At 37.0% G+C, this 14133-nt stretch overlaps 1 protein-coding gene across 1 annotated transcript; it reads left to right on the top strand.

Annotated features, from left to right (window-relative positions):
• The first annotated feature begins 10418 nt into the window (after positions 1 to 10418).
• LOC113755135 (protein SRG1-like) lies at positions 10419 to 11847 on the top strand. The gene is made up of 3 exons (XM_027299201.1): positions 10419 to 10708; positions 10862 to 11186; positions 11833 to 11847. The coding sequence occupies exons 1-3, from the start codon at positions 10419 to 10421 to the stop codon at positions 11845 to 11847; spliced, it is 630 nt and encodes a 209-aa protein (XP_027155002.1).
• The last annotated feature ends 2286 nt before the right edge of the window (positions 11848 to 14133 follow it).

Here is a 14133-nt window from a genome sequence, read left to right as displayed (position 1 = left end):
GGCTCTTGGGAGTCCATGTATCCTACCTTGTGCTGTTATACGCTTTCCTAACTGTTTAAATTTGTTAAGTCATTATCCGTTGCTTGATTTACGTGATTGCATGTTTTCGGGCACCACTGAACTTTAGCTCACCCCACGCTTATTTGTTTTCCTTAACAGGCTCTGGAAGTTGAAAGCTTTGAATTTTACTCATGTTTTCCTTTTGGAATGTATTTGATTACTAAGACTTATTTTGTGGGCTGTAATGCGTTAATTGAGCTTATGTACTTTCATTTTGGATTGTCACTTGAAGCTGGAAAATGTGTAAACCCTAAATTCGAGTGTTTGGCTTGTAAGTTTGTATTAGTGATGTATGTAATTATCTGTCTGGATTAGTACGACTTTATACCTTGGTATGTAATCCGTGGGACGTTTAAGAGCCTCGATTGGCTTATTTTAAATCACTGTTATCTTTGAAGTTAATGTGGTTCTAGAGACGGTCTTCTTCGAGAAAATTGTTTTGTAATAGATCAGATTATTCTTCGGAAGGATTTGGGCTAGAATATTTGCGTGAGTCCTGACGAGAGTTGGGCAGACGGCCCGCCAACCCTTTGGTTCGCCTTAGGGGGAAGTGGGGTCGCCACAACAATCACTTTTCATGTGACCTTTTTGACAACAAAAATTACACATAACTAAAGGATTATTTACATGAACAGATTTAACAAATCTAACTTGTCTTCTTTTGTAAATAACAAATTCATTTGCACTAAAATTCAACTTCTTCTGATGAGTGTCAAGATGAGCCTTTGATTTATTACCTTGAAAACAGTTTTATTTTTTATATTGGAGCAATTCATTTAAATTATTCATTCTATTTTTCAAATCACCTTGTTCCTTTTTGAATATTTCACAAAGTTTTATTTTTCTATCAAGTTTATTTTGTAAATCAATCTCATTCTTTTTTAAGAAATCATTTTCAGTTTTCAACTTTTTATTTTCTTGAAAAAGACGTGTATTGTCTTGAAGAAAAAAACTAATTTTATGTTTTAATTCCCTGTTTCTAGCATAAGATTCTTTTAAACTATCATACAATGTTATAATGAAAGATTCAAGATCATCATTAGTTTCATCATCACTATCAGATTAAGAGTTACAAGTTGTTATCTCATCATCTTCAATGGCCATGAAAGCCAATTGAGCAGATTCTTCTTCCTCTTCAATTTCACCATCGAAATTGCATTCATTCCATGTGAATTGAAAGTTGTTGAATCTTGATTTTCTTTCAGCTTTTGTCTTTTTCATTGGACACTCACTCATGTAGTGTCCAAGTTAGCCGCATTCATAGCATTTGTCACTTTATTTTTTGTTAGTCTCATACTTTCCTTTGTTTTTTGCATTACTGAATTGATTAGAATCTGAATAGTTAGGCCCTCCTCTTCTACATCTTGTTTTATTGATGATCTTCTTGAAACTTCTTGTGAAGAGAGCAAGATCACTGTCATCAACTTCCACATTTTCTCCATCCAAGGAAATCGAATCATCTTCATCTTGAGATGCTTTTAGAGTAATGCTCCTTCTTACCTTTGCATCTTCTTTCTCTTGTACCTTAGTCTTAAGTTTCAACTCATAAGAGATAAGAGAATTAATAAGTGATTTAATAGGTATAGTATTCAAATCTTTAGCCTCTTCAATAGAAGTCACTTTACTGTCCCAATTTTTGGACAAGGCATTCAGAATTTTTCTATTTTTCTCACCTAGAGAGTATTCTTTTTCCAACACTTCTAAATCCTTAATGAAATCATTGAATCTACAATACATTTGATCAATATTTTTTCATGAGGTTCCATCTTAAACGACTCATATTTAGTAATTAAGATAGATTTCTTTTGTTCTCTAACATCCTCACTACCTTCATGAATTTCTTTCAATTTGTCCCAAATTTCTTTAGCTGACTTGCAACCCTTGACTCTAATAGATTCATTTGAATTTAAAACACAATATAACACATTCATGGCTGTTGCATTTAAAGTGAGATGAGCTCTATCCATAGCAGTCAGTTCACTTCTTATTTTTGGTCTAGATCTATGAGTATTTTCATCTATAAAAGAGGTATCATTTGGACCTTCATTAACAATAAATCACAATTCAATATTAATCGATTGCAAGAAAATAATCATTCTTTCTTTCAAACTCACATAATTTGACCCATTAAACATTGGAGGTCTAATCACAGATTGTCCTTCAAAAAATATGACATTGTTGGTTGTCATCTTTATTCCTAAGACGATTGAGCTTAATCTCCAGGAGACCAAACTCTGATACCAATTGTAAGGATCGAAAACAACCTAAGAGGGGGGTGAATTAGGTTGATTAAAAACCTAATCAAGTTATGGGCACTTTTTAGCTCAATATGAAATTTATCCTCTTTTCTAGATGACCACACAATGGAGCAGTTGATAAGAAAGCACAAGTGCTTGTGAGTAGAAGAGATAAATAATTTAGAGAGCACAAACGTAATAATAAGTAAATAAAAAGAAAAGAATTGCAAACCAATTAACTATCCAACTCCTCTTGAACTTGTAGATTAATTCAAACAAGTTTCTTCAAATTGATGAATTACAATCATTCTTGTGTACAAAAGAAGGTTCACCTCCTCCTTATCCTGAACTCCACTCGGTCAAATTAGGAAGTTTTACTATCTCTCAGGATAACCCTCACAGAGTTACACTCATGAAGTATTCATTCATAAATGAAAAGTTTACAATGAATCTCACACCACTAAAACTAAAAATCTTCTTTGAAGAGTATTTTCTCACTAAAATCACTTTAGATCTTTTGTATTTTTAGTGTGCAAAAGTTATTTGAAATATCTGACCAACCACTATTTATATAGGACCAAAAAAGTGTCTCATTAATGCTTCCAACGGATAGAAAGTAGTTGAAGAGTAAACTAGCCGTTGGAGTATCGGACGTCCAATACTTGCGTCCGACAGCAGGCAGTGAGTTTGAAAAATTTTTTCAATCCTATCGGACGTTCGAACCATGCGTCCAACAGCAGGCAATGAGTTATAAGGAATATCTCAATTCTATCCGACGTCCGGTATTGTCTTTGTGAGCATACGACAGTTTCGTCAAGTTTGAACGATCCTATCGGACGTCCGATGCTTACGTCCGAAAGAGGTCAGTGAGTTAGGTGAAATGTCTTAATTCTTTCAGACGTCCGGTGATAGAGTTCTTCATGCGTCCGAAGTTGCGCAATGAGTATCGGATGTCCGATCCTGATTTCACAAGCGTCCGACAGCTTTCAACAGCCTTTGTCCCTTTCAATTGCACTTGATCTTTGAATCTGATTTGCTTCATAACTGAAAGTATTTTTTGAAGAGATATTAGTATTATCCATTATTTTGTAAACATAAAAAACTAGGGACCAAGGTCAACACACTTTGTACACCAAATATACAACATATATCCATCCATTTCATAGTCAAATAACCAACAAAAATTTGAAATACAAGCAAGATAACCACAGGACAGTTTCGGCCAGCTCACATCTCACACCTCTTCCAACTTTCTCTCCATATTCTAACTATAAATCTCTTATATAACACATAAACACAACAATCAAGCATTTAAATCCTCAAATCAGTTACCTATAACCCACCTCAAGACCGCTAGCTTAGAGATTAAAACAAGAATTGACATTCCTCAAATCCTCTAACTTATTTCTTGCTTAGGGTTGTAAACCCATGCAAACTAAGTTTCATTCTTGAAGAAATTAGAAAGATTGAAGAAGGTAAAAAGTTATCTCTTGAACCCTAGATGATACCAGAATTTTTTCCACCACAAAACTGCCAAGAAATTCCACAAGATAATGCTTTTCTCCAAACTAGAACTAATCTCCAAGTAGTATGTGATTTGGGTGAAAATTTGTAAGGGAAGTAGAACAAGATTTGGAGTAAGATGAAGAAACTTTCTTTCTTCCTTTTCCTTTGCTGTTTCGGCCGACCAAAGAGAGGAAAGAGTGAGTGGTTTGAGTTGTGTGAATCGTGTCTTGGAAGCTTGAAAAAATTGTGACAAAAAACTTTGAAAAAGTCAAGTTTTAAATAGGGTTCGGATGGTGTCCCGTACTACCACTGTTCTCTCTTGTTCGTTTCACTTGTAAACTAATCTTTGTGAGAATCTCGAAAAATGCCTACATATATATATATATATATATTCATCCATGTGCATATTGCATTTTCATTTTGATTCTTAAATAAATTCTAACTTTATTTCTACTTGTTCTTAAATAAGTACGTGAAAACAATTCTTATGTTATAACTAATATAATTGAGTTAAAATATTAAATTACTTGATTTTGTTAAGTTAAATTAATATTCATTGATGTAGATTTTTTTTTTTTTCATTGACCTAATAATTAATTCTTTGAACTCCGATAGCTAATTTTAAGCGTTAATAATATTAAGTGTTAACGGGAACCCTAGAATTAAGACGAAATCGATATATTTTAGATAAACCGTTACAAGTACACTGGGTACACTTAGGACGTTAAAATCTCGATAATTGAATCTTTGCGAGATTAGTATATTATTAGGCATTCAAATTATATTTGGGGTAAATTTTGGAATTAGACTAGAATTGAGGACTTAAGTGAAAATTTGGAGGAAATGTGAAAAGACTAAAATAGCCCTCCACTATCTCGGAAATCACCATGCAACCACCAAAGATCCATTGGCCAACCCTTTTAAACCACTAACATTTCCCTTCTGCCGGATTACATTTCATTTCCCCACCCGCACACTCCATCAACCTCACCACGGTTTCTCTCCATTTCCTCTCCACACTACCACACCTCAAACCCACAACAACATTCTCCTTTGCCTTGTTATCATCGACGAAGAGTGAGAGAGAGAGAGCTGCACTCTGCAAGCCGAGAGGAAAGAAAAGAAAGGAAGCCGCGCGAGCTGCAACCTTTCTGTTCTGTCCGAGAAAGTTAAGTGAGAGAGAAAGAGAGAGAGAGAGCAAGAGGCAGTCGCGTGAGCTGCTGATCATCACCACCTTCATCAGCTCCAGCCATCAAAACCACAGCTGCAACCATCCGCAACCAGGACCAACACCTTCAGTCCTTGCGCGAGCCGAGAGGAGGAGAATTTGACAGCTTTCTTGTCGCGTGTATAAGCTTCAATTTGAGGTAATTTCTGAGCTAAGATGAGTTGATCAGAGGTAGATTAAATTGTTTATGGCCATGCATGTGAAGTTTAGGTGTTCGGATGATGAATTGAATAAGAGGAAAATCTGATTTTGAAAGAAATGGGTTTGCCGAGAAGCTGAAATGGAACTGCAGCTTTAATCTTGTTTCTCTGAAGTAATCTGAGCTCATAAATGTGATTAGCTAACTAAAAACTAAGTGATTAAGTCTTGCATGAGGTTAGTTAGCTCGGATTAAGCCAAAAAAAATAAAAATGAAATGAATTCTGTTGCATGCAAGATTAGCCGAGAAGAGCTGAACAAATTTCTGGAATTTCGGATGAATGTGGCTATTGTCCGAATCTGATTTTGAACTAGAAACGTTAATTAATTAGTTAAGGAGTTGCATGCTGGATTTGAGTGCCAAATACAAGGTTTTGGCCGAAAGAAAAAGTTGGATTATGACCAACTAAGTGCTGGAAAAATTTCTGATTGTGCCGAGGGAGTGAAGCTGGAATTGCAGCTTATTTCTGGAAATTTTCTTTGGAAATGATGTTTAGAAATGCCTGAAATACGTGTGTCTTAAGTCTTGTAAGCTATATAGATGTGAAACTCTTGATATGTTGGGAGATTGAACTGGAAATAGTTAAATGTAGCTGCTGAAATTTTACAGTTTCGGCCGAAGGAAGAAGAAAGAATTTTTCCAAATTGTTTTTGCGAATTTTGGGTTCCAAATTGTTACATTAAAGTTTGATTCGCTGTATAATACCTGAGTTTTAGCATGCAAGTTAAATTTGAGAGTAAAGTAGAGAGATTATGGGTGAAAGTTGCGTATTTTTAAACTATATATATGCTGGAAAATTTTCCAGTCTTAGCCGAGTTAGATAAGGAAATTACTTATTGATTTTTATAGATTTTGGGGCTGTGAAAGATTATATTATTGTTGATTTCACTTTATAATATCTTAAGATGGTCATGCATGTGAATTTTGGGGTGACAATTTGATATTATGGCTGGAATTTTTGAGATGAAGGTTACTTGGTTGATAAACCACTTGCGACTTAGTCGATGGAATTTCTTGGCATTGGGATGGAGATTTTGGAATATAAATTGCTGGAAAACGTTTAATATGTATTTGTTCATGTGTAATGAGATTATTGGTTGAAATCTTGGGTAAGATGTTGTATCAAATCTTGTCCCTGTGTTCATGTACCTGTTAGTGACTTTTAACATTTGCATTTTTGGTTGATTCGTGATAATAAGCAATTGTTGGATACCAAGAGTTAATGATTGATGAAACCTTGGTCATTTGTTTAATTTGTGATCAGAAATGAATCTGCTGAAACCTAGGGCTAATGATTGACGAAATCCTAGTGAAATTGATGTTCGAAATGTGATTTTGTGATATTGGCAAATTTAAGTATAATGCATATGTGAATTGGAATCGGGAAGTCCGTTTTGGTCCTGTAAACTTGAGCATTTCTTAATCAAGCCATGTAGATATATTTTTGCCCTAATATTAAACTATAAAATTTAGTATAGTACAATAACGTTCGAAATTCGTGTGTCGGGATTTTCTAAACCTTGCCAACTCGTTATTTCTTTCTTTAGCTTAAACTAGCTTTATTATTTTTAGAAAATGATTGCACCTCTAGAAAGAAAAGAAAAGTATTTTTAAGGAAACTATACGAAATATTTTACTACTTTTACTAGTTTTAACTTTAAGTGGATTGTCGATTTATATCGAGAAAATAAACTAGTCATCTACTAGATAATTTTTTTTTATATACATAAACCAAGAACTTGTATAGTAAAACTTATAGTTTTAAAACTTGGTTTTCTAGGATTTAGCGAGGACGCGGATTTCGATTCCCAGCTTGGCCTGTGACTTCACTTTTGGTGAGTGTCCCTGCTTGTTCTATGCTTATTTGGTTAAAGTGCTTTCTTGACTCGATACGTGATAATTTGAAAAATATTTTCTGATCCATCGAAGTGAGCAGTGTGTACTTTATCACACTAGCCTTTCGAGTGGTGACTTGCTTGAAATATTTTTGTGAATATCTTGCTCGCACTTGCTAAGTACTGAGTAGGGGAATGTACCACACCTGCGGGTGGGAGGGTCTCTTATCCTATCTCAAGTACTAAATTACTAGGCAGGAGAATGTACCACACCTTAGGGTGGGAAGGCCTTTTATCCTGACCCGGTAACTACGTGTTGTGACGTCGTTGGGTGAATCCCTCGACTAGTTTATAAAAAGGGTATACTCGAGTATTACCACTCTCATTCGTGATTGGCGTGCGAGCCCGGTAAAGGGGTATGATTGGTGGTCGGAGTTAAGAAAAAAAAATGAAAAGACCTACATGGACCGTAAGTAGTGAAAGTTGACGGAGGGTTAACTACGGTAAATTTTGATCAAGCGTGGAGAATGGCTCCTGAGAGCCCCTGTATCCTACCTTGTGCTGTTATACACTTTCCTAATTGTTTAATTTTGTTGAAATTATTACTCGCTGTATGGTTTATGTGATTGCATGTTTCGGGACACCACTGAGTTTTAGCTCACCCCCACGTTATTTGTTTTCCTTGACAGGTCCTGGCACTTAAGAAAGATTTGAACTCTACTTTTACTTTGTATGGTTGTAATTCGTATTAAACAATGTAACTTTTGTTTAAGGTTGCCACTTGAAGTTGGAAAAGTGCAAACCCTAGATTGGTTATGTGGCTTGTATGAATTTGTTACTTGGTTTGTACGAATGTATTTGAATTGTATGTTTTGTTTCATGGTTTGTAATCGGGAAGGTATCCTAAGAATCGACGATTAGCTATTTTATAGTGCTGTTATCTCTGAAGTTAATGTGGTTCTAGTTATCGGCCTATTAGGAGGGAAACGATGTTGTAATAGATTAGGTTATACTTCGGAAGGATTTTACTAGCTTGCTTGCGTGAGTCCTGACGAGAGTTAGGCAGACGGCCCACCAACCCTCTGGTTCGCCTTAGGGGAAAGTGGGGTCGCCACAGGTGGTATCAGAGCCTAGGTTAGAAGAGTTATTTGAAAGACATATTAGTTGTGTTAGAAATCCTAATCCTTTCTAGAAGTAAGAAATGATGCCATTAGATATGTCTTAAGTGATATCTGAACTAGTTAGCCATTTAAGTTTTAACCTTGGGGTTTTGATTCTTTGGCAGGTATGGAAAACGGAAATGGACATGCTAATGGTAATGGAGTAACTAATGGACACATAGAGCCGCTTAGATCCATCTCATATAGGCCACGAGGCGGAGGAGCTCGTGTGCGGTATACACCAGTTGATAGGTATCCACGATGCCAGTGTAGGGCTATATACGCTTACCCTAATGAGTTAGTGCTATCTTTGGACGATGAGCGCCGCCAGCTGTGGGACGCTAATCATACCTTGACCCAGGATGTTGAGGAGTTGAGCATCATAGTTGACACCCAGTTCGACCGTATAGCCGACTTAGAGATGAGGCTAGCGGCTGAGCATGCTAGGTTGGAGGCTGCTCGTGTGGAGATTGAGCGACAGAGGTCTCGGGTGACTCGATTAGCTGAGGGGATACGTGATAGGAGTGTTGGTATTAGGGCTGACGCCACTATGATGATGGATTAGGCCACGAGTATTTTTCAGGGTAATGCTCAGGCGAGTGGCGAGGAGGACCCGGAGGAGGACGTTGCTCCTGGTAGCCCTGCTGAGGGTTAGGCTAGTTCTGACTTGATAGTACTGGATATGTAGGGATAGAAAGGGGGACATTTGTTAGGTCATCAAATTTTGTCTAGCTGAATGACTTACTTTTGAGGCACCACATCCCTAATTTTTTGTTTAAGGGATTATTTGTACGTATTTTTGTTAAACTCATGTGCTTTACTTTTGCAAAGTGTCCCAAACCGTTATTGTATGACTCTCACGTGGAAATATATGTTAAGCATTTTATTCTTCTTTTTCTCAATTTTGATGTTGATTTTACTTACAAAGAGAAAACTAATAACAAATAATATTCTCGCCTAATTGCCTTATTTCTCAATAATAGGCATAACTAGGCCATGGATCGACAAGTGATAGGTAGGGGACGTGGGAGACCAACTAGACACCACCCCGAGGCGGATGGTGATAGGGAACCTGAGGTCAATCAAGACCAAGTGGCCACCGCAATTAATCGAATCACTGATGTCCTAGAACGCTTGACTGAGCACCAAGCCTCTGGACAAGTGCATCACCAAGGAGACCCAGTCGATTCTGAGGATCGGGCACTAGAGAGATTTTTGAAGTTCGGACCTCCCAAATTTTATGGAGGACCCGAACCAGAGGTAGCCGAAGGTTGGTGGGAGAGAATCTCTGACATTTTCGCAGCCTTAAACTATGCGGAAGAAAGACAAGTGACTTTCGCCGCATTCCAGTTTGAGGGAGTTACTCGTTCCTGGTGGAACCTAGTTAGGGTTAACTGGGACAGGAATCATACTCCCAGGTCCTGGGCGAACTTCACAAGGGATTTCAACGCCAAGTTTCTTCCACCTCTCATTCAAGAGAAAAAAGTGGATGACTTCATCAAATGTAGGCAAGGGGCGATGAGTGTCGCCGAATATGAGGTCCAATTCACAAAATTGTCCCGTTTTGCTCCTGAATTGGTAGCCACGGAGCAAAGGCGTATAAGGAGGTTTTGCAGGGACTAAACGTGGAAATCCAGGAAGGACTAACTGTTGTTCGGATTGACACATTTGCCGATGCTGTCGAGAGAGCTCAAGTAAAATCTTTTCAGGCTAAGAAAAGATTTGCCCCTAGCAGTAGTCGGGAGCCGACTTATGGAAGTGCTCCACCGGCCAAAGTGGGTCGAGGAACGAGTGGAGTGAATAGTCCTGGAGCACCACGAGGCGCTTTAGCGAGAGGAGCTGGGACAAGAAGCGTAGGGGGGAGAGATAATGGAGCTAGAGGAGGACCAAACGGAAGGGGGCAACCTAGGAACGCCTCGCAAGGAGGTCGTGTGACCACTCCCGAAGCAACTTGTGGGTATTGTAGGAGAACTGGCCATACTGAGGACAGTTGTTGGAGGAAACAAGAAAAGTGCTTGAAATGCGGAAGCAGCGAGCACCAGATGGCCGGGTGCCCAAAAATGCAAGACGGTGGTACCCTGAATGCTAGACCAGCCAATTCTGGAGGATTATGATTGTTCGATTAACTACCACCCAGGAAAAGCAAACGTGGTAGCAGACGCTCTAAGTAGAAAGGCCCAAGTAGCAGGGTTAATGGTTAAAGAATGGGACATGTTAGAAGAGGTTAGTAGTTGGAACCCTCGCTTGGAGAAATTGAAGATTTTATTTGGGAACTTGACATTAAAGTCACCATTATTAGAGCGTATTAAGGAAGCCCAGAAAACGGACCCTACAATCCAAAAGAATGTAGAGAAAGTGCAAAAAGGGGAAACCCTAGATTTTAAATTAGGGTCTGAAGGAGTGTTGAGATTTCGAGATCGAATTGCAGTTCCGGCTGATGAAAGATTAAGGAGAGAAATTCTAGAAGAATCACATCGATCGAGGTATACTATACATCCAGAAGTGAATAAGATGTACCACGATGTGAAGGGGTTATACTGGTGGGACGGTTTGAAAAAGGACGTGGCGGAATAAATGCAGATATTTATGCTAGTTACCTTTATATTCCTTCAAATGTTCTTGGTTCTGCTACATAGGGAAAGTCTTCAAGAGTACTCTATAGAGCTCAAAAGTCTTGCCTTGAAGATTCTCAACCTAATAGCAAAAGCATTAGGAATGAAGCATGAAGAAATTGAAGTGCTTTTAGAAGAAGGGTTGCAATCCATGAGGCTCACTTACTATCCTCCATGTCCTCAACCTGAGCTGGTCACAGGCCTCTGCCATCACTCTGATCCTGTTAGCCTCACCATTTTACTTCAAATCAACGATGTACAAGGTCTCCAAATCAAGGAAAATGAAGCTTGGGTTCCTGTTCTTCCACTTCCTAATGCTTTTATAGTCAACGTTGGTGATATCCTAGAGGTAAGTATTCGCATAAATATAAGGCTTTATTGTGAATTGCCCCATTAACAAGTACATGCTTTTCAATTTGCTCCATCGTTGTTTGTTCTAAGGGTCAGTCACACTCTACTCTGCTAAACTTTGGGTGTAGGCACACTTTTGAATTTACTATTACGAGCCTTAAAATTGTATACTTGGCCCCTTGAAAACTAGTCAAAGATATAAATATTAACGTCATAAGGAAAAAAGTGAGTGTAAGGATGTTAATGCCCTTTCATTTCTGAAATGATTAATAATTTATCATTATTGCCATTTTGTTGCTAAAAAATTTATATCTTCTCTATAGTATCTAATATACAAAAATCAAATTAATAAAACCAAAAAAAGCTTTTTCAATTTAATATCCTTAAAGTCTTTTCAAATTCATGTTGAATTAAAGTTCTTTTATCTTATACATTGTTTTCAATTTATTGGACTTTAAATCTAATAGTAATAATAAATAATGTAGTAATAAAAAAATAATATAGTAATAACAATAAATAAAGTTGGCAAAATTTTGAAATCATGCTGTAATATTAAGCTTGTTACTACTTAACAGCGTAATATTTTATTCTTTTAGTTTATGTAAATTGTTAGAAGAATATTTTTGTTATATTTTGTTTGTCAGATTAGTCAACTATGAATTACTTAACTAAATTTTTAATAAGGACTAATATATATTACATCTAGACTTAGAGGAGAATAAATAGAGATTAAAAAAAAATCACTTTCTTCACCAGTAAAAGGGCATTAATAGTAAACTATATATAATGTCATCAACAAAAGAGCAATATTGTCATAACACTCAATTTTCTTGACAAAGTTAAGATTTCAAACATTGACAAAGGTAAGATTTCAAATATTCACTAGATTTCTGGTGGTGTGAGGTGCATATTTTTAAGGTTTAAGGTGGTAAAGTATGAGTACCTCCAAATCCAAGGCTCAGAGAACAAAATGGTGAATAAGCTTTGTTTTGATTGGATCTGTCCTCTCCCTAGACTTCCAATATTACATTTTGTTTCCAACATTTACCTAATGTGCCACAACACTCCTATAAAAGTCCAAATTGTCATGTGGAATGCACTTACTCTCCGACTACAACTAGCTTACGTACCGAATTTTTAGTAACTTAGTCATCAGAATCTTTTGCTAAGCTGTGACTGATAAAGCTATCAGAACTTCCAGTGTCCACCAATATGTTCACTACTACAGTTCTCATAACCTGTTGTAGAGTAATGGTCTTTCTTTTGAGCCCAGAAGACAAAGTATGAAATGACATGTCGACCACAACCCCAATATTACTAGTAACCTCATCTTGCTTCCCTTGGACATCTGCAAACTCAATTTCCTCCTCTTCGTCTTCTGCCATCAGATGCAGCTGCTTCATTTTACTTTGATGTCCTGCTCCAAATTTGTTGGCACACTTGAAACAAAAATTATTATTCCTCTAGTATTGGATGGTGAAATTTTCTATATGATGTTAGGACTAGAATCCTAATTAGCAGAAGCTCCTTTTTCAACTCGATAATGAGGGAGCCTATAGCTATTAGTTCCAATACCATGGCCAATTTTGATTTTATATAATTCAAATCTGGAGTCCACATTCTGCCTACCCCCTTGTCTAATCTGTCTACGTCAAATGCTACTATTAAAATCTCAGGTTTGAACATCTTGACTGTGCCTAATTTCTTCTCTAAGCCCGCTAATGAAACTGGAGACAGAATATCGTTCACTAAGTCTTATTACTCCTGAGGAGCATCAAAGTTTTCAACTGTTCAAACTTCTCTTGTTATTCTTCTAAATTACCAATCTATTGCGACTTATTGAATTTTTCCAAATTTCCTCTGTCAACAAATGTGTGCACGATAGTTCTTTAATTCCTTCCAAGACAAACTAGCTAGGTTTTTCAATCTTGACCCCCAGAAACTAGTTATCTGTTATTCCCTCATAATACATTCCAATCACATTCATTCTATTTTCATCAAAAAAATTTGTAAAACAAGAATAATTTATGGCATTTTCTGACTCATTCCCTGAGATTATCCCTAAAGAACATAGGTAATTCAACCTTAAGAGTAACTGGGAAAAGGAATCCTACTCCAGTTCTCCTTAGTAGTCGCTCTAGGCTCATTGGTGGACAGCAACTTCTGTTGCTTCTAGGAGGTGGGAATCCCACAATTTTCGTCTTCGCAGATCACTTTCTGATTGTCTTTACAAGACATCACCATCATAGAGGAGCTGGATTTCTGATGCACATTATGAATCATGGACTCCATCTTCTTGCCATTACTTTCCCACTCATCTTTAAAATGTTGCTGGAAATTATTCATGGAGTCTAACTGCTGCTAAAAATTTCCTATGGAAGCCAGAGCCTTGTTCAACCTTGCTTCTGTTTCTTGACATGCTCCTTCAAAGGCTTAAAACAAGTAGTTTCAGCCATGATCAGGGGGTATTCAAGCAGCCAGAGTCAACCGCTTCATACCAACAACTATCAGGGACTCAAACATTGGAGTCCAAATTAAGTATTGATTTGGGAGAAAAATGAACTAGAGAAGGAAAGAATTAGTTCAAGAATGAGGAATGATCAGAACGAGAGAAGAAGAAAGAGATGCAGAGGGAAAGATTGACTATAAGAAAGGAATGACTACCAAACTCCTTTCCTAACTAGTTTCACTAACTGAAGGAAATTAAACCAAGCTATCTTAGTATTTAGTTTCCTAATTCTTCTGATATCTTGTTTTGGTGTCTTGTTTGTTTAGTTTTAATATTAGTTTAGGAATTAGTTTCCTTCATTTCTTTCTTGAGCCCGTTTTGTTTGTTTATAAATATTTCGCTGCCATGCTATTTCTTCGAGTGTGTGATTTGTTTTGATTATTTATCCTATGGGCTATTTTCCTACAAAGTATTAGAGGTCTGGACTTTGATTCTA

This window comes from Coffea eugenioides, unplaced genomic scaffold, assembly GCF_003713205.1.
Source record: "Coffea eugenioides isolate CCC68of unplaced genomic scaffold, Ceug_1.0 ScVebR1_1235;HRSCAF=2055, whole genome shotgun sequence".
NCBI lineage: Eukaryota > Viridiplantae > Streptophyta > Magnoliopsida > Gentianales > Rubiaceae > Coffea > Coffea eugenioides.
Note: the sequence above shows the minus strand (reverse complement) of the source record. Positions and strands in the feature narration are given on the sequence as shown.

What these genes read in the sequence shown, in the direction of transcription:
- LOC113755135 (XM_027299201.1), top strand. Translation starts at nt 10,419, where the DNA reads ATGGTTAAAGAATGGGACATGTTAGAAGAGGTTAGTAGTTGGAACCCT. An exon ending in GAAGAATCACATCGATCGAG is followed by an intron (nt 10,709 to 10,861) that starts GTATACTATACA and finishes TCTGCTACATAG; the next exon opens with GGAAAGTCTTCAAGAGTACT.